This window comes from Cervus elaphus, chromosome 21 (genome assembly GCF_910594005.1).
Source record: "Cervus elaphus chromosome 21, mCerEla1.1, whole genome shotgun sequence".
Taxonomy (NCBI): domain Eukaryota; kingdom Metazoa; phylum Chordata; class Mammalia; order Artiodactyla; family Cervidae; genus Cervus; species Cervus elaphus.
Window position 1 is genome coordinate 45,561,552 of NC_057835.1, and position 27,608 is coordinate 45,589,159.

The 27,608-nt window shown below is 39.5% G+C and overlaps 1 protein-coding gene across 1 annotated transcript in view; it reads left to right on the forward strand.

Moving 5' to 3' along the window:
- The window catches only part of STMN2 (stathmin 2), a 56,299-nt gene extending 32,877 nt beyond the window's left edge, over positions 1–23,422 (forward strand). Inside the window, exons 3-5 of the mRNA XM_043880397.1 lie at positions 1,262–1,434; positions 12,735–12,926; positions 22,072–23,422. Of these exons, the coding sequence (XP_043736332.1) occupies positions 1,262–1,434; positions 12,735–12,926; positions 22,072–22,131 (425 nt within the window). The 3' untranslated portion in view covers positions 22,132–23,422. The remainder of the gene's footprint in view (positions 1–1,261; positions 1,435–12,734; positions 12,927–22,071) is intronic.
- The last annotated feature ends 4,186 nt before the right edge of the window (positions 23,423–27,608 follow it).

The window sequence follows — 27,608 nt, forward strand, 5'->3', positions numbered from 1 at the left end:
TTTCAAATACTTGAAAGATGGTGATGCACAACAGAGACTAGCCTAAATTTGGGTGGGTTCAGAGGACAGAGCAAGAAATAGGGGGCTGAAATGAGAGGGCTGCAGTCTGGGGATGAAAATCAAAAACACTCATCTAAAAAAGAGAGAGTTGTCTAATGAGCTTTTAAAAATCAGTATATTTCCCTAAGCTGTGAGCTGTGTAATTGCACTAATGTCCTAGCAGATGCTAGCTGTCACTTTATTTTATTTTCTAAATTATATTTTTATATTTTAAATCATATTAGACATTTATTTTCAGGTTTTTTCCCTTTGAACTATTATGCATATTATGCAGTTATTGAATGTGAATATTGTTTAAAAGTACAGAGTGTATAAATTAGATAACCACCACAATGCCTCTTCCCCCACCAGCTCATATCTACAGCTGGGGAATGATGAAGGCATTCTAAGTAGCAGCAACGTACAGGCAAAGGCATTGCTGTGGGACTCCGCCTTACTGTCTTCATTAGACTGTAAGCACCTTTAGACAGGGGCTCCCATCAGTGTCCTCCCCAGGGCTGACATGATGCTGCTTGACGACTCAGATCAACAGACTCACTAGAAGGCAAAACCGGAACCAGTAGAAAACCCTGCACATTAGTCTTGAATGGGTTGAATATTGTGCTGGCCAAAATGTTTGTTCCGGATTTTCAGTAACATCTTACAGAAAATCCCAAACAAACTTTTTGGCCAACCCAGTATTTCCAGCCATTCAGGGAGCTACATTGGCTGTAACCCAGCTCCTGTGATTCCCAACCATAGGATTAGGTGTGAGAACTGGAGGACTTTGCTATTTTCCTCATTAATTAGTATGCAAAGGTTTCCAACTATGGTGATTTTCAAAAAAAAATAAATAAACCTTAATTTGTGCTTCTTGATTTTCACATGAGGCTCATGTTTATTCAAGAGGAAAATAAAGCTGAATCTAAAATTGAGTCAGGCTAACTGTTTTCTGGGCATGCCTACCATGATTTAACTCCCTATGGACATTGTTGAATTTCCTAACACTGTAAATATAAATTCAGTTAAAATAGATCCATAAATATACTAGAGAAAGAGGTCTTATATGTTCAAAACAAGGTAGAGCAAATGGTCACATGTAGCATTTTATTCATCTTCATCAGAATAACAAGGCTACTTTTAATTGCCAGAGTGCAAATTATTTAAGTAAACGTGTGCCTGTGTTTGGTAGGCTTAACCTTCTCAAATATTCATCTCTCAGATATGGAAGTGAAGCAAATCAACAAGCGTGCCTCCGGCCAGGCTTTTGAGCTGATCTTAAAACCACCATCTCCCATCTCAGAAGCTCCACGAACTTTAGCTTCTCCCAAGAAGAAAGACCTGTCCCTGGAGGAGATCCAGAAAAAACTGGAGGCTGCAGAGGAAAGAAGAAAGGTAACTTTTTCATAGATTTTTTTTTGTTTGTTTTTTAAATTATGAAAGCATAATAACACATTTATAGGAGACTTGGGAAATAGAGGACTTCCCTGGTGGCTCAGGCAGTCAAGAATCTTCCTGCAATGCAGGAGACCCAGGTTCAATCCCTGGGTCAAGAAGATCCCCTGGAGAAGGGCATGGCTGCCTGCTCCAGTATTCTTGCCTGGGAAATCTCATGGACAGAGGAGCCTGGAGGTTTATAGACTGTTGGATCACAAAGTGTTGGACACGACTGAGTGAACTAACACTTATTTAAAGCTGGAAAATACAGAACAAAGTTACATATAGTTCTGCTATCTATTACAGTTACTTTTTAAGTAGATAAATTAAGATTTAGTTGGAGCTTCAATATCCACAGGTTTTTATATTCTGCTGTCCCTTCTTGCCTTCTCTCTCTACTCTTCTCTTTCCCTCTCCTGCCCCCTCCCTTTTTCACACACACACACACACACACTTCTAGCAGAAGCTCCAAGAGACAATGATGCCTGAACCTGCACTGTTCCAACACATGTAGGTCTCCTAGACATAGATCCAGACTAGTTCAAGTAAAATCTGCTGCTTTGAGGGTAGTTAAAACCAAAGGTCTCAGACACTGAATTTCAATGCTTTAGTGCCCGTTCCCTGTCTTGGTCGCTTTTGATAAAAGCCTCCCTGCCTTAGCCTATCCTCACTGTCAGGAAAGCACAGCCTTAGATAAGGTGCCTCCAGGCGTTGCATGGGGTGAGGGGCCAAAGTGGTGAGCCCTCCCTCTTGGAATCTGCGTGGTGGATGGTTTTCCTCAGAACCAAAAAGCACCAGATACCCCCGCTGAGATGTTTCCTGCCCAGAAACGCTGTTCACCCCAGGGGCTTGCCCCTGTCCCCTAGGCTTCACTCCCTGTCCTTGAAGTTGGTTCATCCAAGATCAGTACCCTCTCTGGAATCTATGAGTATCTTCCTGCACTCATATCTAAGCCTTGATGGCATTTTTTCTCTTTTTTCCATTGGTCTTTATTTGTATCCAAGAGCTTTTTCTTACAGAACTAAATCTTTAATTTTCCACAATCAGCTGAATAAAAAAAGCCAAGGGTATTAAAAATGGAAGACCGTCAGAAACCCCAAGGACTATGTACATAGAGACGGAAATTATGCTTGAATATGGGTGGACCAGTTTTGTGATTATGGAAGTCCATCCCATCAAGATGCTCTTGATTAATTCAAATGAAATTACTATGTTGTACTTTTCACTGACTTTATCATGGTACATTTTTAGAACCACATCACTAAGAATATGCTGCATTCATGACCTTATGATGTGACTGGGAATGGCATTTATAATAATTTTAAATTTCATTTAGATGTTTGTAAAAAGTCAGCCAATAAATTAAACACTTCTGTGTTGGATACCTACAAAGCAAATGAAGATAGCACTTTTCCTAAAACCTGAATTCTCTAACAGGGAGTGCAGAGCAAACCCGAATGTGTGTGTGTGTGTTTATGTGCTTATATATACCTACATATACACACAGTCACACAAATGCACACACCTGTGCATGTGTGCTAAGTCACTTCAGTTGTATCAGACCCTTTGAGACTCTATGGACTATAGCCATCCAGGCTCCTCTGTCCATGGAGTTCTCCAGGCAGGAGTATGGAGTGGGTTGCCGTATATCATCAAATAACAAGACTTAAAGATTGTAAATCCTTGATTAAATTTTCTGAACCCAAAACTACTTTTTGTCTTAACCTTTATAGTTGGAAAGTCTTCCTATATTGCGTCAATCCTGATCACAATTTCAGTTTTTACTCGTGAAGTTCTCTTAACATCCAATGAGTATTTTACATATTATTTATCATATTTGACCAATTGCTGTTGTTATACAGTTGGATTTCAAAAGGAGGAAACAAAGCTACTAACCCAAATGTATATATACAGGAAGTTGTTTTAGAAAAATTTATCAGACTTTTTGCTGCCATTTATAACTTTGTTCTCATAGTAAAACTGAATTAAAGTATTGAGTTACAGTCCTTCAAGTCTGTCTCCAACATATATTAATAACTGACTACAGTAGTAGAGAACATGTTACAGTCAAGGTAATTTAAAGTTCTCCAAAGCATTGGCATCTTATGGGTAACAGGTATAGTTATAGGATATACGTTGAAATATAGGGATGCTATGACTTGATTAGAATTCAAAGTCACTCACTGAGCTGAAATTGAAAATTAGAGATGAAAATTCAACATCATGGTTTAAGGTGTTGCTGGCATATTTTTTTTTTTTTTGCTGGCATATTTAATTAGAAGGAAAATATTAAAAGAAAAATAACATAGAGATGACCAAAATTAACTGGATATTCTCATAAAATTCCCTGAGTTAACTAATTACTGATTATGGTAAAATTCATGTACCCTGATGACAATAAATTATCAACACTTTTACATTTAAATAATTAAATTGAACTAGAAACTGGCTGAGTGACTAGAAGACATCTACAAATATAATCTTTCAACATTGTGACACCAAGGAAAAAAGTTCTTTGGAACCCTTTAAACAGCAGTATTCCTTCACATTTCTGCTTTTATTAAAATTCGCAAGGCAAAAAGTTATTATATAGATTATATCCTGGTAGTGGAAATTAGAAGAAAATGTAACTAATTAACAGAAAGTGCCAACTTAAGAAATCATTAATTGATTTTTTTTTCTATTGGGTTGTGCTGACTTAATTAGCACTCATTTGAAGAACTTATAATTCTCTTCAAAAAGCAAGTGCATATATCTCAGTAACTAAGGTCAAACATATAACCAAACACCAACTAGCCAAAGCAGAAGAGAGTATGGGACTAAAAACCAGCTTGATCCAGGAGATCGATATTTCTTTTTACATATTTCTTTTCTTTCTGCAACTAATTGGTTTCAATATCAAGGAATTTTTATTTCAGTCAGTCCCAAATTATTTTTCTCACAAATCAGCAACTCCAGCAGAAAGAGAGCTTCTCTTTCCTTATAGTTCTAACAAAAGTTATAGAGCTGAGTCTCAGTGACCTGTCTTGGGTCACATGCCCAACCCAATAAGATTGTACTAAATAATGGAGGACAGAGGGGGATTGTAGTTCTGTGGTAAAAAGTGCTCTTCATATGAGGTGGTCAGAAAAGGCCTCTTGAATATGAGAACATTTGAAAGGAAGCATGAAGGGAGTGAGGGAGAATATTTGAAAAAAGGCAGGAAGGTAAGGAGTAAGCCACATGACTCTTCTCTGGGGGCAGAATTTGAAGTAAAGAGAAGAGCAAGTGCAAAGGTCCTGAGGTTGCAATTTGCTAGGACTGTTCTGAAAATAACACAGAGGACAGAATGGCAGAGCAGAAGGAACAAGGGGAGATGGTAGAAATTGAGGTCAGAAGGTAGCATTTTTAAAGACTGACTTCAAATGAAAAAGGAGGTCATTAGAAAGATAAAAACCCGTTCATTCCTTGTGAATCACAGCATCTTTACAGAGAAATGTCTACTTTTAAAATCTGAGTGACTAGAAAAATAGTTTTAGATAAATAGAGAAGACATGAAAGCATTCTAGATATAAAGAAAGGTTCCAGAACTAAGGATACCCAGAGGTGAGAGTGCAGAAAGTCTGTTTCCAGGGCAGTGGGTAGACCTAATCGTTTGAGCTGGTGGACTTGGGTAAGGAGTTGGAGAGTAGTGAGGTGAGATTGTGGAGGGCCTTGCATGCCAAGTTAGGTGCTCAAACTCCATTTTATCTGAGAAATGAGGAGTCACTGAAAGCTTTCAAAAATACACGGATGTCCAACCTAGTTAGTGACCAGCAACATTTGTTTTGCCCTAGTTCATTTCCTTTCCTACAAGCTAAAAGTTTGTAAAGATTCCACCGGCCGAACAGGACGTTTAAATAGGTATTAAACAATTCCTTTTGTCATGGTTATGATCAAAGCGATCTATCAGTTCAGTTCAGTCACGCAGTCATGTCCGACTCTTTGTGACCCCGTGAACTGCAGCACGCCAGGCTTCCTTGTCCATCAACAATTCCCAGAGCTTGCTCAAATTTATGTTCCATCAAGTCGGTGATGCCATCCAACCATCTCATCCTCTGTTGTCCCCTTCTCTTCCTGCCTTCAATCTATAACTACCAATTAATATTACTGAATATCATAAAATAAGCATTAACTCACTACACTGACATAATTCTACCTCAAAGTAAATATAGACACAAAGGTGAAATATGATTTTTGATATGGACTTTAAAACAAAAAGGCTATGAGACCTCTCTCCCTCCACTGGGCTTCCTTGGTGGCTCAGACAGTAAAGAATCTGCCTGCAAGAGACCCAGATTTGATCTGCCTGCAGGAGACCCAGATTTGATCTCTGGGTGGAGAAGGTCCCCTACCCACTCCAATAATCTTGCCTGGAGAATCTCATGGACAAAGGAGCCTGGAAAGTTATAGTCCATGGGGTCACGAAGAGTTGGACACGACTGATCTATTAACATTGATATTCATTGGTACTCCCCCTCCATTGGTACTCTTGAAAGATTTGCTCCTGGGACCTGAGTCAAGGGACCGCATCTGGGAAGTGGTGACCTAGGCTGTGCTGCTGGAGACTGCTGGATTTAGAGCTGGAGGGCTGCCTCTGGGGCATCTCCCTGTGGGCTTAAATTCACTTTGTGTTCAATGCTTTGGCAGTTTCCCCAACTCCTCCCTCCATCTGTTGATACTATGGCAGCACTGACCATCTGGTCACTACATTAAATGCTCCTCCCATCAGGTTCCTCTGAACCAGAATTAATGCTCCATTGGTGAGCTGATAGAAGGTTATTATAAAGGGAAGAAGTCCTTCTGATTTTTTTCTTCCTTCTTTGATTATCTCTGAGAATCAGTCTTCATCTCCATCAGACCACATTGCCTCGTGAAGTCAACATAAAGCTCATTATTTCAAGTTAAATATTCCATCCAGCAGCTTACCCACATGGATGAAATGATATGAACACTTCAGTCATCCATCCATCCATCCATTTATTTATTTACACAGCAAACATTTATTTAGTGAAAGGCAACACAGCTAGGTCAACCCTATGTCCCAGTTGGCCCAGGACAACTCCAGCTTATTCCTGCTGTGCAGATATCAATATCGTCTCAGTTGCATAAGGATCTCAATTTAAACAATAAATTATATGATTACTGTAAGCCAAGCATAGTGTTTAAGAATATCTTTTAAAACATTATGGTTAAGAACACATGGTTAAGAGAATGCCTTTGATCAAAGCCTGGTTTCACCACCTACTAGTTGTGTGACCTTGGGCAAGTCACTAACCTCTCTCTGTTTTATTTTGTCCATCTGTAAAATGAAACTAACAATAGGACCTACATCCTGGAGTTACTGGTGATTTAGAAGAGTTACTCCACATAAAGGCATACCACAAGCACTGTGAAAGTGTGAGATACTTTTGTGTAAAAACATATCTAGTTCCCAGCCTCACAGAGATGACAATCTAGTAAACTCATGATTTTATAAATTTTCTCATTTACACAGATATTGAAATGTTACATAAATTTCATTAATATTTTTAAACATTATAAAATACCAGTTATCATGCTATAAGAACAGTTTGATAGGTAACATATATAAATAGTTCAGCCTAACTAAAAGCTTGAAAAAGATTAATATCATAAAAAAATGATGAACATTTAAGGAATTGGATGACATTATAAAATCTCATGACAACATAGATTAAATTACAAAGAATGCTCCTCAACCACTCCAGTAAGCTATAACTGGCACACCGATGATATCGGCATTATCAACTCTGAAGTCACTGAAGCTCTGAAAGAAAGTCATGTTGCTTATTCTTAATAATATGGCCTCAAAGTGGATCATTTGTCACCAAATCTGATAGGTTTGCCTCTTCTGTCTGTGGGCATCTCACATTGCAGACAGCAATTCAAGTCGAAGTCACAAAAAGAAGGGGTGCTTTGTATAACAATGGATTGTGAGTCAAAGGATTAGATTATTCACAATTCAACATTCAGGAAGCATTCTTCTCCTTAGAGAACATGACACATGGCCTACAGACTCTTCATGCATGTTATCCCCTCCATGTAGAGTGCCCTCCCTCCCCACCTTCTGTGATTCTTTTCCTGGGAGTTAACCACAGTGAATGCATTACAGAGTCTGGCAAAGGGCTCATTCTAAAGGTCTTTGGATTTTAATCATTTCAAATTTCATCTGATACATCTGATTCTTCAACACAAAGTGAACAGTAAACTCTCTTGTTTTACATAATTATATTCAATCATCATATTTAACCAGGCTTCATTTGTGACTTTAGCTGGGTTAATACTGTTTTTTCATTGTTAATAGGAAAAGCAAATAATTAGATACACATCCTCTAACCTACTACCACAAAAGCACTTAAGAACTAGGAGATCTAATGTCTGATAAATGGTTCCAGAAGGCAAGGAATAATAATATAGCTCAATGATGCAAGGGGACAGGAACATAACAAGTTAGAATATGCTCACTTCAGAACATGTAGAGATAGACACTAGCATTCTCTAAACTATAGCCTTAAATCTCCTCTGTGTACACAAAGTAAAATGAGTTTTATTATACCACTTAACTCAAATTTATCTTTCATTTCATTTATGTAGTAATTAAATGCTTATACTCAGTAATATAAGAAATGGTAATGAACCTCTTTGGAAAATTATATAGTTAAAGTGTTCCTAAATGTACAATAACTCTACTCACTATCTCATTATTTTTCCCTTCACATACCTCTCGTGTAATTATTTCAGTGGTACCGAGTTCAGTGTGAGGAAGTTTATGCCTTGAATAGGCCGTTCATCATTAACGAGCCTCCACTATCACAATAGCAATATGGAGACCATCCGTCCCTTCATCTCCCATAACGTCATGCTGGATGTCTTAGTTCTATAAATACTTTGCCTTGACATTTGCATTATACCAGCTGATCATTATCATGCCCTCATTTTCTATTTCCAAAATTCTGTGACCTTCAACATTAGGTACGTGCTATTCAGAAATGTTTCTCCAGGGTCAGATCTTTTCTCCTTAAGCAATTTATTTTTAACAACTTTCAACAAATCCCACTTCTCCAGCTTCCCCATCAGGCAATCAAGTTTCCTTTCTGCTAATGTGCTCAAGCGAGAAATGAAACAAGAATACCCACTCAACTAGGGCTTCCCAGGGGCACCAGTGGTAAACAGCCCACCTGCCAATGCAGGAGACATAAGACGTGTGTTCGATCCGTGGGCTGGGAAGATGGGTTGCTGTTCCCCATGGAGGAGGGAATGGCAATCCATTCCAGCATTCTTGCCTAATGAATCCCCATGGACAGAGGAGCCTGGTGGGCTATAGTCCATAGGGTTGCATGCAAAGAGTCAGACACGACTGAAGTGACTGAGCACCCCCACACACACTCAACAATGTAGCAAAATCCTCACTTCTACTGAAATTAAGGAAAGTGCTTCCACTTCTGTGTACTCGGTCCTCACACTCATTTCATGTCATGTTTTAGGGCAGTTCTCTGGACTAAATGCTTAGTTTCTCCTTGATAGAAATGTTAGAATCAGAACCAGCAAGGCTGTGACTGAGAGATTAAGCTATATTCATGAGAGAAGCTATTTATCCCCAGGAATAAGGTTAGAGAAGTTATAGGCAGTGATATCTGAATGCCAGGCTTTGTAGAAAGGAAGAATTATCACTTTCTGCAGCAATGCAGTTCCAGAAATCTTAGAAACTGAGCTTGAGGCCCTCAGGTCTGTTAGCTCCATGGAAGAATTTAAGAGATGAGCATTTATGAGGAAGGATCAAAATAGGGAGAAAGACATTTTCTCAGTGAGGAATTCTCTCCATAATCTTCTCATCCTATATTTGAAACATATTTAATTATGAGGTCCTACGAACACCTCAGTGGAGGCAATGGTGGCTATAACAACCCCTCCAGGGCGTAAGGAACGGCCCCACAGAAGTGAGCGGGCCTGAAGGGTCGCCTGGCCCAGCTTGGCAGGTCTCCATTTAGCAGCGGCCTCACATGAGAGCACTCTATTCTACCTTCTGTTGCTGCTTCACCCCATTAATTGAACTAAAGAAATGCATTTGACACCTAGGCTGGGTAATCTCATTTAGCCCCAAGGACTGCAAAAGTACTAACACTGTTAATTGAGGCATTTCAGACTGAGCCAAATGCCACACTCCTCTCAGGGCAATAAGCCTCCCTCCATTACTGTTCATGGGCCCCGTGGGAAAGTGTGTTCACACAGACCAAATGTGTCCCATTCCGGTAACAGAGTTGAAAAGGAATGTGTTGCTCTACTACCCTTTTAATGCCAAAGCCTTCTCTTCTCCATCCTATTCCCCTGCTGTCTCCTGGCTGCTTTCGACTCTTTCATAAAAGAAAAGTAAAAGTGCAACTATAAACCTCAACCTACAATGCAATTTCGCAAAGTTCCAAACTTAAGCATCTGAAATTTAAAAATGATGCAATTGCCTCTTGATAACTATTAAAACTAGAAATGACACAATTGCCTCTTGATAACTGTCTGTGGTAACTCTCTCCATAAGAAATGGACACAAAGAAGTCCAGGTAGACCCTCTCTGGGCAGTGCTGGAAGCTCTGATCTATGAGAGGAGGTGGAGGGGAAAGGGACTTATTAACTCACTGAGCAGAAGGTTCACATGTCTACTGCCTTCAGCAGCCTTGGCTGATAGACTTTGTTGTCAGAAAAAACAATCTAAAAGCACTGCTGTAGCAGATTTTGAAAAGTTAAGCTTTGTTTTGCTTTATCTTGATTGATTTGGTTTTCTTTGGTTTCCTGAAGCTGCCACATGGTTTTCTGCCCCATACAAGAAAAATGTGAGGCCCTAAACTTATCTCTAATTCTTGGATACATCACACTCTAGTTTTGTGATAACCCAGACTTCTTTCCCTCTACAAGGTTTTCTGGACTGGAGGTTATATAGATTGAATGAACTTTCTGAAATGAAAAGTCCAAGTCATTTCCTCTCACTTTTTTGTGATGTTTCCTTAACTGTGACAATTTCTATCAACGCAGCCCTGTTCAGTGTACTAGCAGACACAAGAGTCAGGGAAGGGCTGACTGGCACCATGAGGACACTGACTCCACTAACTGGCAATAACCAGGGGAATTCGAACAAATATCCTGCACATGTGAGATGACCGAGATTCTACATTTGAGTTTAGTTGTAGCAGGAAGCTCAGCTGCCATCAGCTCCAGTCACAAGTGTATTTTGAGTTTTACTTTCAGTAATAATGGCTGCCATGTCCTCAGCGCTTCCTTGATATGAGACCCTGTGCTGAATACTTTGCAAACATTATTTCATTTGATGCTGGCAAAGAGTCCTATGAAACAGGTACTATCTTTACCAGTATGCAAATAATAATAATAATCATCATCCCATGAAGACTTTTCTCAGAGAGAAACTTGAAACACACACACATTTAGCCAGTCTCCCTTGCCCCATGTCACAGTTCTGTAATCCTGGTAGCAAGAGATAAGCAAAATCAATGCAGAATGTTTTACCAATAGTCCCACCTAGAGGCAGGAGGATGAATAAACTAGAAAATATTTTTTTGCTTCTTCCAGAAGAGTTCCATTAGATCTTGAATTTCTATTCATATTTTTATCATTTTTCATATTAGATTTTTGTAAGCTGTAACAAAGAAAGAAGGAAATTGGGTCTACTGAAGATGTCAATGAAACTACTATGGGGTTAAAACAAAAAGAAGTGGGGCTAGTCCCAAAACTGTCTGTTTAATCTCCAGTGAGTCGCTAGATATATTCCTGGTAAATGTCAGAATAAACACATCCACAAAGACTCCTAAGGTTATATGATTCTACTATTCCTGTAGAATTTTATCTAAAGAGAAGTTTCTTCCCCTCTCAGACTTCAAATTTTTTATACATCAAGATCTCTCCAGTAAGGTCCCACAACCACTCCCATCAACTGTAATATCTATTAATGTTTTTAATGGTAATCAATACTTAGCCCATGGAATATTTTTGATCTACTATTGTTTAGATATTTGATCTACTATTGTTTAGATATTCACATGTACAATTATTCCTATGAAGGCTCACCTCAGAGGACCAGCTGATCCCAAGGAATTATCCCAGAATGATGGATGTGTAATAATTTAATCTTAAACCTGGATAGTTCAGTCTTGGGTAAGGCTTCTCTTAGCTGCTTGATTGTGGAGAAAAAGAGGAATGTGGAAAGATGTTAATATATCCAGGGCAACCAACATAGGACTTTTAAACACAGGCCTGACACCAAAGCCCATGCCAGTGTGTTTTTCAAAAAGTAGTCTGAACTGCTAGCATTACAATCACAGGGGATGCTGATCAAAAATACAGATCCCTGGGTCTCACCAAAGAACCACAGAGTTAGAATCTTGAGGTAGATACTAGGCCTCTGCGTATTTACCAAGCACCCCTGTAATTGTTAACATACAAAACCATTCAGCTTCCTGATGCTGCAGGAGAATTTCAGTGCACAGAATGTGGGGGGTGTGAGGGAGTGGGGTACACAGGGCTCTGATGATTCTTCTGTAATCCCTGAGCAATCTCAGGGTTTCAAAGATGACCCACGTGGCCTTGGCGTGTTCAAAACGGGTCCATAAAAGGACTTTCTGCTGTCTGGGGCCACATGGCCATGAAGTTTGCAGTATTCACAAGTCACCAAAGACTGTTTGGTGCAGGGGAAGAAAGGGTGCGTGTAGGTGCAGAATAAAACAAGAAAGTGAATTTGACAATTTTACTGAGGAAAGTTGAAAGGCTCATTGCAGGGTGGAGCCTGCAGCTGATCAAAAACAGTGAGGCAGGGAAAAGATGGGAGCTTGCCCCAATCCTCGCCTAGTTTCCCCAGGCTTTCATGGATGTTGTCATCCACTGATTGATTACTGTATTCCCTGTTGCATAAATGCTTAGCAGCAACTCATTAAAACGAAAACAAGAACTCTTCCAGCAGGGTTAAATGCTTCTTTAAAAGTCTGTCCAAAAGATTGACAGCTGAAAATTCAGCTCACCACTTTTCCCAACTCACATGTTCTATAGAAAACTCAAAGGCATGAAGATGAGAAGGGAATTGACAATAATGCTCAAGGCTAGAAGTACTATTCATTTGAAAAGAATGCTCTTTTGAATCAGTGGACCGTTGTTCTGCCAGGCTTCTGTCTGGGTGGTTCTGAGATGGCTGTGATGGTTCTGAGATGGATGTCTCTCTTCCCCAGTCTCAGGAGGCTCAGGTGCTGAAACAACTGGCGGAGAAGCGGGAACATGAGCGAGAGGTCCTCCAGAAGGCTTTGGAGGAGAACAACAACTTCAGCAAGATGGCAGAGGAGAAGCTGATCCTGAAGATGGAACAAATCAAGGAAAACCGTGAGGCGAATCTAGCTGCTATTATTGAACGTCTGCAGGAAAAGGTAATCGTAACAGAGAACCAAGCAGATGCACATTCATATGCAACACACAGTGAGTGAATTCTCAGATACCCGGCATCAGAGACTTAATCTAACTGCTGCAGGTGCGGAAGGCACCTAACCCCATAGGCAGGGTCTCCCACTCTTCAGTGTGGTTGAGGAATATAAGTGTGACTTACAGGTGGAATTCTTTCAGGTTTTCCAGTAGTGAATAAACTGAGGGAGGCCGATCACTGCTTTTCAAATGTATAAAAGGCTTCAGTACAAATCTTAGAAACTCACCTACTGGAAAAATATTAAATTGAAAATGTTAACTATTTCATATAAACAATAATACATAATAATATAATGAATATTTTTAAAATAATATATTATAAAAATAATATAAAATAATGTATTTAATATTTTGTCTAATGTTTAATTAATATATAATATTAAATATGTAACTTATGGTCAAAATATATTTGGACATGTTTCCATACATTTGGAAAAATATATTTGTCAAAAGAGGACAGAATATTTATGAATAGTGGAAAGCCCAGGTAGGAAAATCTATGTGGAAAACTGGGCTTCCCTTGTGGCTCAGTTGGTAAAGAATCCACCTGCAATGTGGAGACCTGGGTTCGATCTCTGGGTTGGGAAGATCCCCTGGAGAAGGGAAAGGCTACCCACTCCAGTATTCTGGCCTGGAGAATTCCATGAAATGGATAGTCCATGAGGTCGCAGAGAGTCGGACACGAGTGAGCGACTTTCAAAAAGAAAACAACATGGAAAACCAGTAGAGGAAGTTCATTACCTACAGATCTGGCACCCTGGTATTTTTCTTCTCAGCAGTCTGAATATATGATTGTCATCCCCATCAGTCAGGATGAGCAGTACTGAAAATCATCTGGAAATTGTTCTCTCAGAACTATAATATCTTTTATTCAGGATAATTGTGAATCAACCTTCATCTCTCATCCTAGGCCCTAAAAAAATAAAATAAAATGGCATTGCTGGGAGTGGGGCATGCTGATCTTATCCAGGATTGGCAGTTAGACCTCTAATCTCCAGTGCAAGATTTATCTCACTCCATGGCAATCCAGGAGCATTACTGTTTTTTTTTAAATTACACACACTCAAACACACAGCACATCCTTCTTGATTTCAATTGTAAAAGAGGTCATAAAATTTGCATATTTAACTAGTATTTCCAGAAGTGTTGGTTTTTAATGGGCAATTTATTTTTCTCTGCATATTTATCTTCACCCACCCACCCCCTTCCACCAGCTCCTTTTTCTCTCTTACCACTCTCACCCAGAATCAGGCTCCTCCATACATACATACATACGTTCATACATATATGCAAGAATACATACAATTTGTCCTATAAATATTCAGCCCATGGAATTCTTAATATTTACATCAAGCTGCAGAATCTCCATGTGTGGGACTCAAGCAACCATATTTTTTTTTAACTCTCCAGATGATTCTAGTACACAGCCAGGTCTGAGAACTAGTGGTTTGTAGTCTGTTCTGATATAAATCTCAGCTGACAGCTTTCTATCTTGTGCTGAATTGTGCAGCTCACATCATCTGTAGGGCCACATTTTCCCTTATTCCACAGCTAGTGACACTTTTCAAATCTAATAGAACCTCTGACCAGTGACAGCCAAGATCTGTTATCTTCTCAGTAAAGTGGAGATACTCCTTAGAGAATACCAAACTTACTTCCATTTGATGTATTTTAAATACACTGTTTTTTGTTTGCATATGGTATATATGTTTGTATATACTAAAACTACTTTCATTATGGCCAAAAGCTAGCCTTTTGTCTGAATGAAATTACTACAGTGAAGTTAGAATTAAAAAGAGAGTCAATAATAATACTGAAACTGTATGAAACTGCCAATATAACATAAGCTCTTCTGGAATCTCCCACATCAAAAGATGGTCATTACTGAAATGGCACCTCTTAGTAAGTTGTCATGAAGTGACCACACTAAGTGCCTTTTATACATTTTAATTGCCCACCGTTTTGACAGTCTTCCCTGGCCCTACCAATTAGCCAAGAGACGTGATGAAATTCCACATGAGGTTTTGCAACAATCTGCCTCCCACCCAGCCTTCAGCCCCCTCCTCCTTGGTGAACTGAACTGAGTATATGAACAGAACCTGCCCCTCAGTGGTGACTACAGTGGTGTCCTCCGTGTCATTCGCTCATGGATTCCCACAGCCTCTCAGAGTCCCGGCCACGTTAGCTCAGAGCCTTTATAAAGCTCATGTTCAGTCGCTCAGTTGTGTCCGACTCTTTGCAACTCCATGGACTGTAGCCCGCCAGGCTCCTCTGTCCATGGGATTTTCCAGGCAAGAATACTGGAGTGGGTTTCCATTTCCTTCTCCAGGGGATCTTCCTGAGCAAGGGATCCAACTCACGTCTCTTGCGTCTCCTGCATTGTCAGGAGGATTATTTACCACTAGGGAAGCCCCTCAAAGCCTTTAGCTGAAAGCCTAAAACAAAAGCAGTTCCAGCTGCACCTTAGAACCTCCTGAAGAGCTCTTTTAAATGAGAGCTTCTGATGTAATCATCTGGGGCAGAACCCAGAGATCAGCATTATTTTCAAAGCTTACCAGGAGACACTGGTTGGATGGCATCACCAACTCAGTGGACATGAGCAAACTCTGGGAGACAGGGAAAGGGAAGCCAGCCTGGCATGCTGCAATCCATGGGGTCGCAAAGAGTCAGACATGACTTAGTGTCTGAACAACAAAGTAGACACTTGCATTTAGCCAGAGTTAAGAAACTCTGAGTTAAAGGCTTCTTAAATGTTTTATTTTGTTGTCATAAGTTATCTTGAAATATTTTCATCTTTGTTCCATAAAAGTGTTCTTTCTTCCTTTAAAGAATAATGTTACACTTTTTTTAACATATATTACTATTTGTTTATTGAATAAATGAGCAACCATAAAAATATAAAATCACCAACATGTAAGTAATATGTAGGGAAATACTGTGTCTATATGGTTCACCACTGAACACACAGCACCTAGACTGTTGCTTGACACAGAGGAAGAACTGCACAAATATTTTTGAATACATACATACACATCAATGCATGCATACATAATTTAGCTCATGGTCCCTCTTCTCTCGTTCTTTTCCCAGGATTCCTCCTGCCTCCCACAATTTCCACTATCTCCTGTATGAGAACTTATCCTCATGACTATTAATCATTAGGTTAAGAATTACTAATGATAATAAATGTAGTTGTAATGATGCTACATTTACCAAACACATATTATGACACATATTAGCTTTGTGCTCAGTACAGTTTTGAATGTTACTCGCCTTCTAAGTTTCCATTTCTCTTTCCTTAGCACTACATCTTAACACTCCCACTTACACAGAAAAGAGTTAAATGAGGAGGCTGTGGACAAAAAGATATCTGTGCCACAAAGACTTACAGTAGGCTGATATGTTTTTGTCACTCAAATTGATATAAACAGTCATGCCCGGGGCACAATAATGTTACCTGGGGATTAGGACAAACACTGAGGTGAAATTGAAAATGTTCTTATTCTTTGAATTTCTATTTCTAAAAAAGAGGGGGAGGGGGAACACCATGCAGAGAGGATAAGAGACTCTTTTTCCCTCACCCAACACTTCTTTCTTCCCCTCATGCACTAGACTATATCCCTCAGAAAGTTCAGTGTTTGACACATTGGGCATCATGAGTAGTAGCAGCTTTGTTATCAAACCCAACCAGGAACTTAAGTGAATAGTTAATCATGAAAAATCAGTTAAGGCAGGTCTAATCATTTTAACAATACATATATTCATTAAGACTTCCCTGATGGCTCAGCGGTAAAGAATCTGCCTGCAATGGAGGAGATGTGGGTTCAACCCATGGATCTGGAAGATCTCCTAGAAAGGAAATAGCAACCCACTTCAGTATTCTTGCCTGGGAAATCCCATGGACAGAGGAGCCTGACAGGCTACAGTCCATGGGGTTGCAAAAGAGTCAGACATGACTTAGCAACCAAACAACACAATGTAGATGATAGCTAGATTTAGGAGATAGGATGAGGAACATAAAGTGAATGGGGAATACTAACTAACCTAGCAGGTCATTTAAGAGGATTTCTAATGAATCTTGTTGAAATCTTCTCTTAAGCCAATTTGTAAAACGTCTTGGTTTCAAAATTTTACTGAGTCATTCACTAGCCAATGCCAAGACCTCCCAGCCTGAAACTTTGTAACAAATACTGAAGGAGTTTTAGGTGTTTAGGAGTGAAAGAAAAAAAAGAAAAAAGTGAAAGAAAAAAAAAAGAAAAGAAAACAGACTTCCTTGACAACTACTATACCTTATTCAACCACAAAGTACAGAAATGAAACACTGTTTCAATATAATTGATACTTTCACCTCTAACAATGGATGAAAGGTCAAATGAAAGCATTATAGTTACTATTTTAGTGATAACGGTGTTACTAATATGACTTAGTTTAAAAAGATAAAAAGTTTTTTAAGAGAGTAAGATTCTTTGATTTTTTATCTCAGAGATAATTTTGATAACAGATAACTGTTTAGGTAGAGATTTCAACCATTATCAATTTCCATTTATTGTAACCTTTCATCCTTCTTATCTGATATTTGGGTTTTGGTGGGGGGGGTTGTCATTCTGACTCACAAGTGACTTCTCTGTAACTATTTCCTACGGAATATGTCTGATAAATGAATCATGAAAGGAAAAAGAGGATTAAAACTATCCTTCATTGATTTCTCATCGTAAGTCAGGTATTTGGCACATACTATGGAATTTAATTCCAGAAGGAAATCCTGTAATCATCCCCATTTCACATCTAAGGAACCCGGTCCTTAGAGAAATCAAGCCATTTAGTCAAGATCACAAAGCTAAGGACATTGGAGTCTGACCAAGTCTCTCTGACTCCGAACGTTTATGCTAAGTTAAAACTAACTTGTGCCAACTCTGCACAGTAAGCAGACTGGTAGCAGCATTGGAAGGTTATAGTGCTCCCATGATCAGCATCATCTTCAAGAATGAAAATACTTTCCTTCCCTCCTGACTCACTCCTGACCCCTCTTAGTTATTATTAAAGAGGAGGATTCTGATGATATCTCGTCTTGCAGTTAAATATTCACATAATAGGATTTCATGGATTCTAATTGATACACTAGGTCATCTAGTTCAAGTGCTTGTTTAAATTTGATAACTAGAAAGGAAGGGGGATATTAAAAGGTTAAAAAAAAAAAGAACAACCAAAAAAAAAACCCCCAAACCTCACATTTCTTAGCTTCCAGTACAGAAATCTCTCTAATCACATTTTCTCCACAGAATCAGAATTTTTCCTAAAACTACCTTTTACACATTTTTCATATCAAAGGAATAGTTGCATTCCATGGTAAAACACTATTATATTGATGGGAGGGAGGGGATAAACTGCAGAGAACATTGTAATTTTAGATCTGTTTCAGTCTGTCTAACCCAGTGTGTCTGACAATGCCTCGCAAGTATGACAAGCTCAATAATGAAATGAATATTATCAAAGAATAGACTTGACCTTTTGATGAGCTTTCTCAGAGTATCACAGTTGCTTAAGTAACCTCTGATTTAAGGTCTTCTGACAATTACCAAATGGGTATATCTTTCCTTTTCTCCTTTGCCTTTAGCTTCTCTTCTTTTCTCAGCTATTTGTAAGGCTTCCTCAGCAACCATTTTGCCTTTTTGCATTTCTTTTTCTTGGGGATAGTCTTGATTACTGCCTCCTGTATAATGACAGAAATCTTTATCAGATCTAATCCCCTGAATCTATTTGTCACTTGCACTGTATAATCATAAGGGATTTGATTTAGGTCATACCTGAATGGTCTAATGGTTTTCCCTACTTTCTTCAGTTTAAGTCTGAATTTGGCAATAAGGAGTTCGTGATCTGAGCCACAGTCAGCTCCTGGTCTTGTTCCTGCTGATTGTATAGAGCTTCTCCATCTTTAGCTACAAAGAATATAATCAATCTGATTTTGGTATTGAACATCTGGTGATGTTCATGTGTAGAGTCTTCTCTTGTGCTATTGGAAGAGGGTGTTTGCTATGACCAGTGCATTCTCTTGGCAAAACTCTGTTGGCCTTTGCCCTGCTTCATTTTGTACTCCAAGACCAAATTTGCCTGTTACTCCAGGTATCTCTTGACTTCCTACTTTTGCATTCCAGTCCCCTATGATGAAAAGGACATCTTTTGGGGGTGTTAGTTCTAGAAGGTCTTGTAGACAATTACCAACATTTTGCTGATTGAAAAAACAGACTATGCTGAAAATGACAAGCCCACTGCATATGTCTATTTGATTCTCCCTTATTTTTACATGGAATTGCATTACAATTTTAAGTATATATTTGATGATTTGAATATAAAATTTTCAAATAACAGACTTACTAAAATACCTGAAAATAAACAATATTTTTCCTCGGAGCACAGCATTTAAATTTCCTGTTTTTATTTTTTCAGTTCACAGATTATATTTGTTCTCTCCTATGGCAAAATCTATTTCTTTACAACTAATTTTTTAAGTTGAGTAAGAAGTGTGCTCCAAAGTAGCCTAATAATACTAATTATAATCTTTCCTGTTATATTGTAGATTTGGGTTTACCTGAATCTTTAGACTTGAAGCTGGTTTTTTTCCTAGCATAGTGATGGTCTGGGCTTTTTCTCAATTTTTGTCAGAACTGAGCTCTTACTAATTAGTTTCTTCCTGCATGAGAAAAAGATTTTACAGCATCTTTTTCCTCATCAGAGCAAAACAAAAAGAAGGAAGAGTCAGCTGCATCCATGCTAATTCCCCTGTGACATTTCCAAACAGGATATGATTTCTTTATGCATGCTTTTTTCAACCCTTCTCTTCATGGCTTTTGAATGCAGACAAAAAGCTCATTTAAACCAATTACATAAAATTGCTTTTAAACTCTTTCTCTAGAATCAACTTGCTGCTTACTGTAATTCTCTATTTTTGAAGGAAGTGTATGGCTATATATATGCCTTTTCTCCCAGAACCTACATTTGAAAAGACACATTTTTTCCACAAAACTTATGAAATTTTCTCTGTGCACTCACACTAAGACTACATAGCAGTGCTTGAGGGGTGGGGTTGGCTGCAGAGCCAGGCTCTCTGAGTTTAAGTCTCAGCTCTGATGCTTGTTGGTTATGTGATCTTGGGCAAGTGACTTAGTCTTTTTGTGCCTCAATTTCTTCATCTGTACAATGGGAGCCATAATAGTCTCCATCACAGGATTGTTGTGACAATCAAGGGAATTAATACAGGTAAAATCTGTGCTTATACAGAACTGGTACATGTTAAGTGACTAGTAAATGCTGAGTATTAGAAAGAATCTATAAGCAAAGACTTCTTGAGATCAATAGAGCTTAATGATAAGATTTACTTTATGGCTGGTCAACTAAATCCCTAAACTAAAGGAATTTGTAGAGCTACAAGAAATTTCTGGAGCTACAGGGGGGAAATAGCAATATAAATAATATTCTAAATAGAAAATAAATAATAATAATAATTATCATTTTAAATTTTAATTTAATAAACATTTAGCTCCTATAATAGGCAAGGGGCTAAATTAAAATTGAAAAATACTAATTATTATCACCATTTATTTTTCTGTTTAGAATATTAGTTATACCTACCAACACTTAGTTAGCCCCTATAATGCACAAGGGGCTTCCCCAGTGGCTCAGTGATAAAGAATCCCCCTGCCAATGCAGGAAATGTGGGTTCAATCCCTGTTTCAAGAAGATTCCCTGGAGAAGGAAATGGCAATGCACTCCAGTATTCTTGCCTGGAAAATCTCATGGACAGAGGAGCCTGGTGGGCTACAGTCCTCAGGGTCCCAAAAGAGTCAGACATAACTTAGAAAATAAACAATAATAGGCAAAATCATGTGCTCAGAAGAATGATGTACTAAAAATAGCATTCCACTAAAAATAGCGTTGCCTATCAACTCCCTCCTCAGAAAGTTTAATAAGTTTAGTAGCTCAGTTTCTCATGTAAACAAACATTCATTGATCATATACTATATGCAAAACACTCTGCTGGGCCCTGCAGATGGAACAAAACTGAAAAAGTACAGCCCTGGCCTTAGCAGCAATGCTAGCCAATTTGCTAGCATTTGCTAGCCCTGGCCTGCCAGCAGCAATGCCCAAAGTACACGTTAGAATAAAATGGCTGCCCCATGAAAGAGAAGATTTATGCACATTTACAAATGAGAAGTGAGATAGTTTTCAGTCTCATGAAAATCTTCATGAAGAAAGAGACAACCACTACAGGGATTTAAAGAGTCTTCTCCTGACGGATGGAGATGAAAGACTAGGAATCTCAACAATTGAAAATCTCATGACAATTCCATTAAACTAAGAGATCAAGTAGGTGTAGGAAAAGGGTAGAGGGTAAGGTTGGAGAGATCATTTGGAGGACTCAAGTTTTGAAAGACTGATTAGAAGTTAAGAATTTAGGAAGCATACATAGGGTCTTCTTCCTACATCTCATCTTCCCAAAGTGTCCATTGTCAATTATAAATCCCTTAAAGTGTTAGAGAAAAGGAAAAAGACCGTCAAAAATAATAGAGAAAACAGTGTGCTATTTTATTGCTATTCTGATGATTTATACAGTAGCCCTAATAGTCAAAATTCTCTTAACCATATGATCGTTTTGTCATTATTTTAATCAAATACAATGGCAAATTTTTCAAAAGACAGAGGAGACAGTATGGTATTTTATTGCTGTTCTCTAGATTTAGACAGTCCTGAGAGTCAAAATTCTCTCAATCAAAAAAGAAAAAAATGAAAAAGAAAATTGTCTTAATCATGTGATCTTTTGATCACTATTTTAATCAAATACATGGATAGTGTTTTATAGACACCATTAGTCTTCCATGATCTTCTGTGACAAGATGCTTACTGGGTTCCATGTTTTACTTTCTTGTGAAATGAGGACGTTGTCTCCTAAAGGTAGACACTAAATGGGAAGGAGCTGAGGTTGGGGGAGGAGGCGCTACTTTCGGTCAAGCGCAGAGTATGTAAATTAGTGGGCGGGCTCTCCTTCTCTGTGGACCCGGCGAGGCGCGTGACGTCTCCCCTCCCTCTGATGTTTTCCAGGAGAGGCATGCGGCGGAGGTGCGCAGGAACAAGGAGCTGCAGGTCGAACTGTCTGGCTGAAGCGACGGAGGGTATGGCACGCCCCACCATTAGTAAATCCCCCTGCCTATATTATAATGGATCATGCGATATCAGTATGGGAAATGTATGACATGGTTTAAAAAGAACTCATTATAAAAAACAAAAAACAGAATCAAAAATAAAAAAAAAAAATCAATGCGGTCTCTTTGCAGAATGTTTTGCTTGATGTTTAAAAAATACCTTGGATCTTATTTTGTAAATACTTACATTTTTGTTAAAAAATACAAGTATTGCATTATGCAAGTTATTTCATAAGCGTACATGCCCTGTAACAGGCTTTCGATGTGTCTTTCCACTCAAATGAATTTGCTAGGTCTGTTCTTTTGGAAGCTCCCCACGTCTGACTCCATTCCCTGCCCTTTACATTCCAACAGAGAAATGAGGTCAGTAGACAGTCTTTGGTGCTAGAAACCCACCATTGCCTAATGACCTAGACAGCTTGGTAATCTTTGGACTTGACTGAGGCCATACTTAGATCACGGGTATTATAACTCCACACAAACCACCACGTTTGTTCGCTCATAATCTACTAACTGCCTAGAAACTACAAAACCAGGCTAAGTAACACCACTACTCATAGCATTTACTTCTGCTTCTACTGGATTATGTGCTACAAATGTGCTTTGGCTTTAGAAAGGGATGGATGAAAAAGACAGCTCTGAGATCAATCTGGGTAGAAGCAAAAAGCTGAACCTTTTAAAGCACTGAACACAGATCCCAACCCAAATGGTTCAAGCAGCCGTGAAATCGCTTTTCATGAAGTGGGCTTAATTCTCTAGTTTAAGTTCTTTTGATGGAATGAATTAATGTGTCAGGTGGCTTATTTGTGGATGCCATGATTGATGATGTTCATTTTAAGCTCTTACCTATAGTACAAGTACATGATGCTACTGAATATTTTTCCACTTGGAAACTGTGAGCTGGTTGTTGCATTCAAACACACACACAAACACAATCAAAAACACTGCGGATTTTCACTTAAGCTGGTCTTTCTTCCCCAGTGTGAGGCAATCCTGCCTATTAAAAACAAAAATTTACTCCATCTGTGAGGGCTGATGCAGTCGAGGGGGCTAGGCAGGGCGTTTGTGCCAACTAAGAGAATCACCAAATACCCACCGTGAGTACCTATCGCAGTTTTGAAGTCGTTTCTCCCCCAACTCCCAACTCCTGAAGGTTGCTGCCTGCATATTTACTCTTCATTAGTGCTATTTTCCTGTATGTCATTGTGAGCAAGCTGTGATTAATAAAGAATTGGAGTTCTGTGAACTAATACAGGTTTGGTCTGTTCTCTTGCCCCTCTGTGTGTCTGACCCTGGAGTTCAGATTTTACAAGTGTGGCTGTTGGATTAGACAGTCTCAGAAACAGACAATAATTAGAGTTTGGAGGAAACCAGGGCCCCTGCTGATTCACTTCCCTTCTAAAGCAGCAGGAAGCGTCACTTTTCTCTCTCCTTCTGACAGCCCAACACAGCGGGAGAAGTTTTCAATCTGTTCCCCTTGCAAACAGTCAAGATTGAAGGAGACACCACGGTTTCAGACCAGTAAGTCTCTCAAAGCGCTTGGAAGGGTCCTGGAACAGCCTCACATTCTCCCACGCAGCCACTGGACACCTTCCGCAGCCTGTTAAGATGCAATTTCCCCGCCATCCTGCTTAATTTTGCACTGCCAATAAACACTGCACACACGGACACAGCAGGGGGCCTGTCAGTGACCCAGATGGATCCTGCAGGACCAAAGGAACCACATCCAGTTTCAGCAGAAAATCATAAATAACTGAAACCACACAGACTTATGAATAAGCAAACTGGGCTCTCATCCATAGGAGTGATAGCAAGCCAAGTTTAAGGTGGAGGCCAGCTGGTCCCTATCTTGAATATCCTTTATTTGTGGGAATCTAATACTGCAACCATTGATACGCATCCTTAAAAACATGAATTCCATGACCTTCCTTTGAAATCAATCAGAGCTTCTGATGAACAGAAAATAAGCTGTATTTTCACAGTGATACTTTTCCCTTATTTATTTACTATTTTTTTGATTAAAATACAGTTTGATCTAAAAAAGAAATAAATTAAAAAAATAAAATACAGTTTGATCTACAATAGTATGTTAGTTTCAGGTGTACTACATAAAGGCTTGACATTTGCATACATTATAAAATGATCACCACAAAAAGTCTAGTAACCATCTGTCCCCATACAAAGTTATTACAGTATTATTGATTGCGTTCTTTGTGCTATATGTTACATCCTTGTGGTTTATTTGTTTTATAACTAGAGGTTTGTACCTCTTAGTCCTCTTCACCTATTTCACACACCCCCAACTTCCTCCCCTCCAGCAAGCACTCATTTGTTCTCTGTATCTGTGAGTTCTCACAGTGATTTTTATTTCAGTTTGGAAAACATTACTTGAAGGGCTTCCACTGGGCCAGAGCCTATGATTAAGCCCTAGGAATATGAAAACAAATCACTGCGAGAAGCTCATAGTCTCATGACTTGTTTTAGCCCAGAAGTGCTCAGTCCTCGAAACATATTGAGGGAAAGCATAATCCCATCAGTTCTCTGAAGCTTTCTGAAATATTAGAAATGATCAACAAACTCCTGGTGCTCCTCTGTGGTGCCTAAACTGGAGCTGCCAGCCAGCCTGCTGCCTAGTCTCTAAGATGAAGAAACTAAGGCCCTGAGAGGGATAGTGATTTTGCTCCAGGTCCCAACATCCACTTCTCACAATTAAACTCCTTACTAGTAAATAGCTCATCAGCAGACCATCCCCAAATCTCACCACAGCAGAGCAGACAGGTTATTTCTGTGGACTTCCCTAGACCAATGGTCCTCATTTCAGCTTCATTTATGCTTCAGAGTCCTATCTGGAGGGTTTGTTTAAAAGAAAAACAGGTGAGCTTCTGATTCCTGGAATCTGTAGAAGCCTGGGGATGTGCACTCTCTCACGGTCCCAGGTGACACTAATGCTCCTTTCTGCACACCCACTTGAGAAGCCCAAGACAAACAATGAAATGGACCTAGGGAGTGGAGATTCTTGGTGGCAGCCACACAGAGCATCTATTTCGGTCAGGGCATGTTCCATTGGGGAGTGGGGTGGCCATGAAATGAAACATTCGATCCCATTCAAAAAAGTGGGAGTGGAACACAAAGGAATCCAAGAAGAAGAAAAAATGAACAACTACACTTGCAAAATACTAAAACGAGAAAGAAGGCACCTAGGGGCTGGAGTAGGGTTAAGAGACAAGTGAGGTCAGGGAACCAATGGTCTTGTTTCTCTCATACAGCATATGGTTTCAGTAGGGTTCCATGGTGTCTCAGACAGTAAAGAATATGCCTGTAATGCAGGAGACCCAGGTTCAATCCCTGGGTCGAGAAGATCCCCTGGAGGAGGGCATGGCAACCCACTCCCATCTTGCCTGGAGAATCCCCATGGACAGAGGAGCCTGGAAGGCTACAGTCCATGAGATCGCTAATAATTGGACATGACTGAGCTACTAACACACACTGAAACACCTGAAGATGCTCCTGTCCCTTTAAGAGATGAACTAAGAGCTCTTTCTAGAGATGGTGCCATTTTGTGAAATATGCACAGTTTATTTGCCTGAGTACACTTACAGATTTTTTTTTCATGGCGTCTTGATTTCCTCAGGACTACATTTAAATTGTGCATACAACTTTGAAATGTTCTTTAAAGAAAACTCACATAATCCCATTGATTTGAAGGTTCACCCTCCTCGCATCTCTTCTAATCTCAATAATGTGTGAAACAGTAGAGGACTGGTAAATGTGATTCTCCTCCCTGGATCAGGCGCATCAGACTTTACAACATTTCAGAGAAGGCAAAGGTAAAAGTGTGCTGATCATCATACTCCACCCCTGCCACCACTCCTCCCACTGAAGGAGAGAATGAGAAGGGGGAGACATGCCACCCTTGACTTTAGCAATTAAAGGATCATTCCCAGGATAAGACAAAACAATCGTCCTTGATTTCTAATCAGGCAATTTGCTGAAAACTACTAAGGCAAACATGGATGCTAAAGCAAAACTAACATCCCCAAGCTCCCCCAAATCATCTCAGATCATCTTCGACTTTTCACTGTCCCCACCACACACCTCCAAATGATCAAGTAGCACTGACTGACCTCCAAGTTGCTCCTCTTTCCTTGCGCTTCGACTTCCATGACCACTGCCCTAACCTGGATACTATTAGACTCTTAAAGCAACCAACTAATAAGTCTCTTTTGCTCCAATCTATAGCCTCCTCTACACTCTGATCAAATCTCTCCCATAATCCACTACCTCCTCCCCTTTATCATCAGGATAAAATCTGCATTTCTGTAAGTGTCATTAAAGTGTTCTCACCATTCCTTTCTTTTCTCAAGTACGTTACTCTCCTAAGACACCAAATTATTCATCCTGGCATACCAATGACATGCAATTTCTGGCCTCCATGCATAGACTGTACTCTGTCTAGAATCATCTTCCCTACAACATGAGTCTGCAGAGGCTAGACTGAGCTGTGATAAAAAAAAAAAAAATCCTTCAAATCTCAGTGAAATAAAACCACAAAGATTTATTTCCTACTCCAATTGTACAAATTCAACGTAGGTCATGGAGGACGCTTCTCTGCTGTATTCCTCACTCTGGGGCCAAAGACCTGTGGGGTGACCCATATCTGGAATGTTACTTAAATATGTCAACTCACACACTGGTTCTCTTAAAGCTTCCACCCAGAAGTAGAACAAGTTATTGATCAAAGTAAGTGATGGTGTGGCATGTGAGTGCTCAGTCGTGTCTGACTTTGCAACCCCATGGACTGTAAACCACCAGGCTCCTCTGTTCATGGAATTTTCCTGGCAAGAAATACTGAAACAGGCTGCCATCTCCTTCTCCGGGGATCTTCCCAACCCAAGGATCGAGCCTTCATCTCTTGTGTCTCCTGCATTGGCAGGTACACTCTTTACCATTTGCTCTACCAAGTAAGTGATACAACCACATTTAATGCCAAAGAGCAAGAAAGTGTCATTCCATCATAAGCTCAGAAGGAAAGCCAGCACCAATGACTATCACCCTACTGGTCACCAAGTAGCAGGTTCACTCTTCTCCCTTCATGTAAACACATTCACTCTGTCCCTAAGATGTAAAATCCCTAAGTCACATTTGGCCATGACATCAAGCTCAATGTCCATTGTGATGCACAGGACCCTCTCCAACAGATGTGGACATGAGTCCTCTTGACCAGAGACAAATAAATTAAAAAGACAGCTTATCTCCCCTAACACAGTCAATATACAATGGTGAAATGGGGACAGATAATCAATAATAAACAAGCTTGTTCAAAGGGGAAACAATAGGGAACACATGGCATTCACTGATGATAGAAATTCTGGTGTGCTATTGACCAGTCATTGAGAGGCTCCTCTGTCCTTGAGGATAGGGAACACTCCTTGCTTC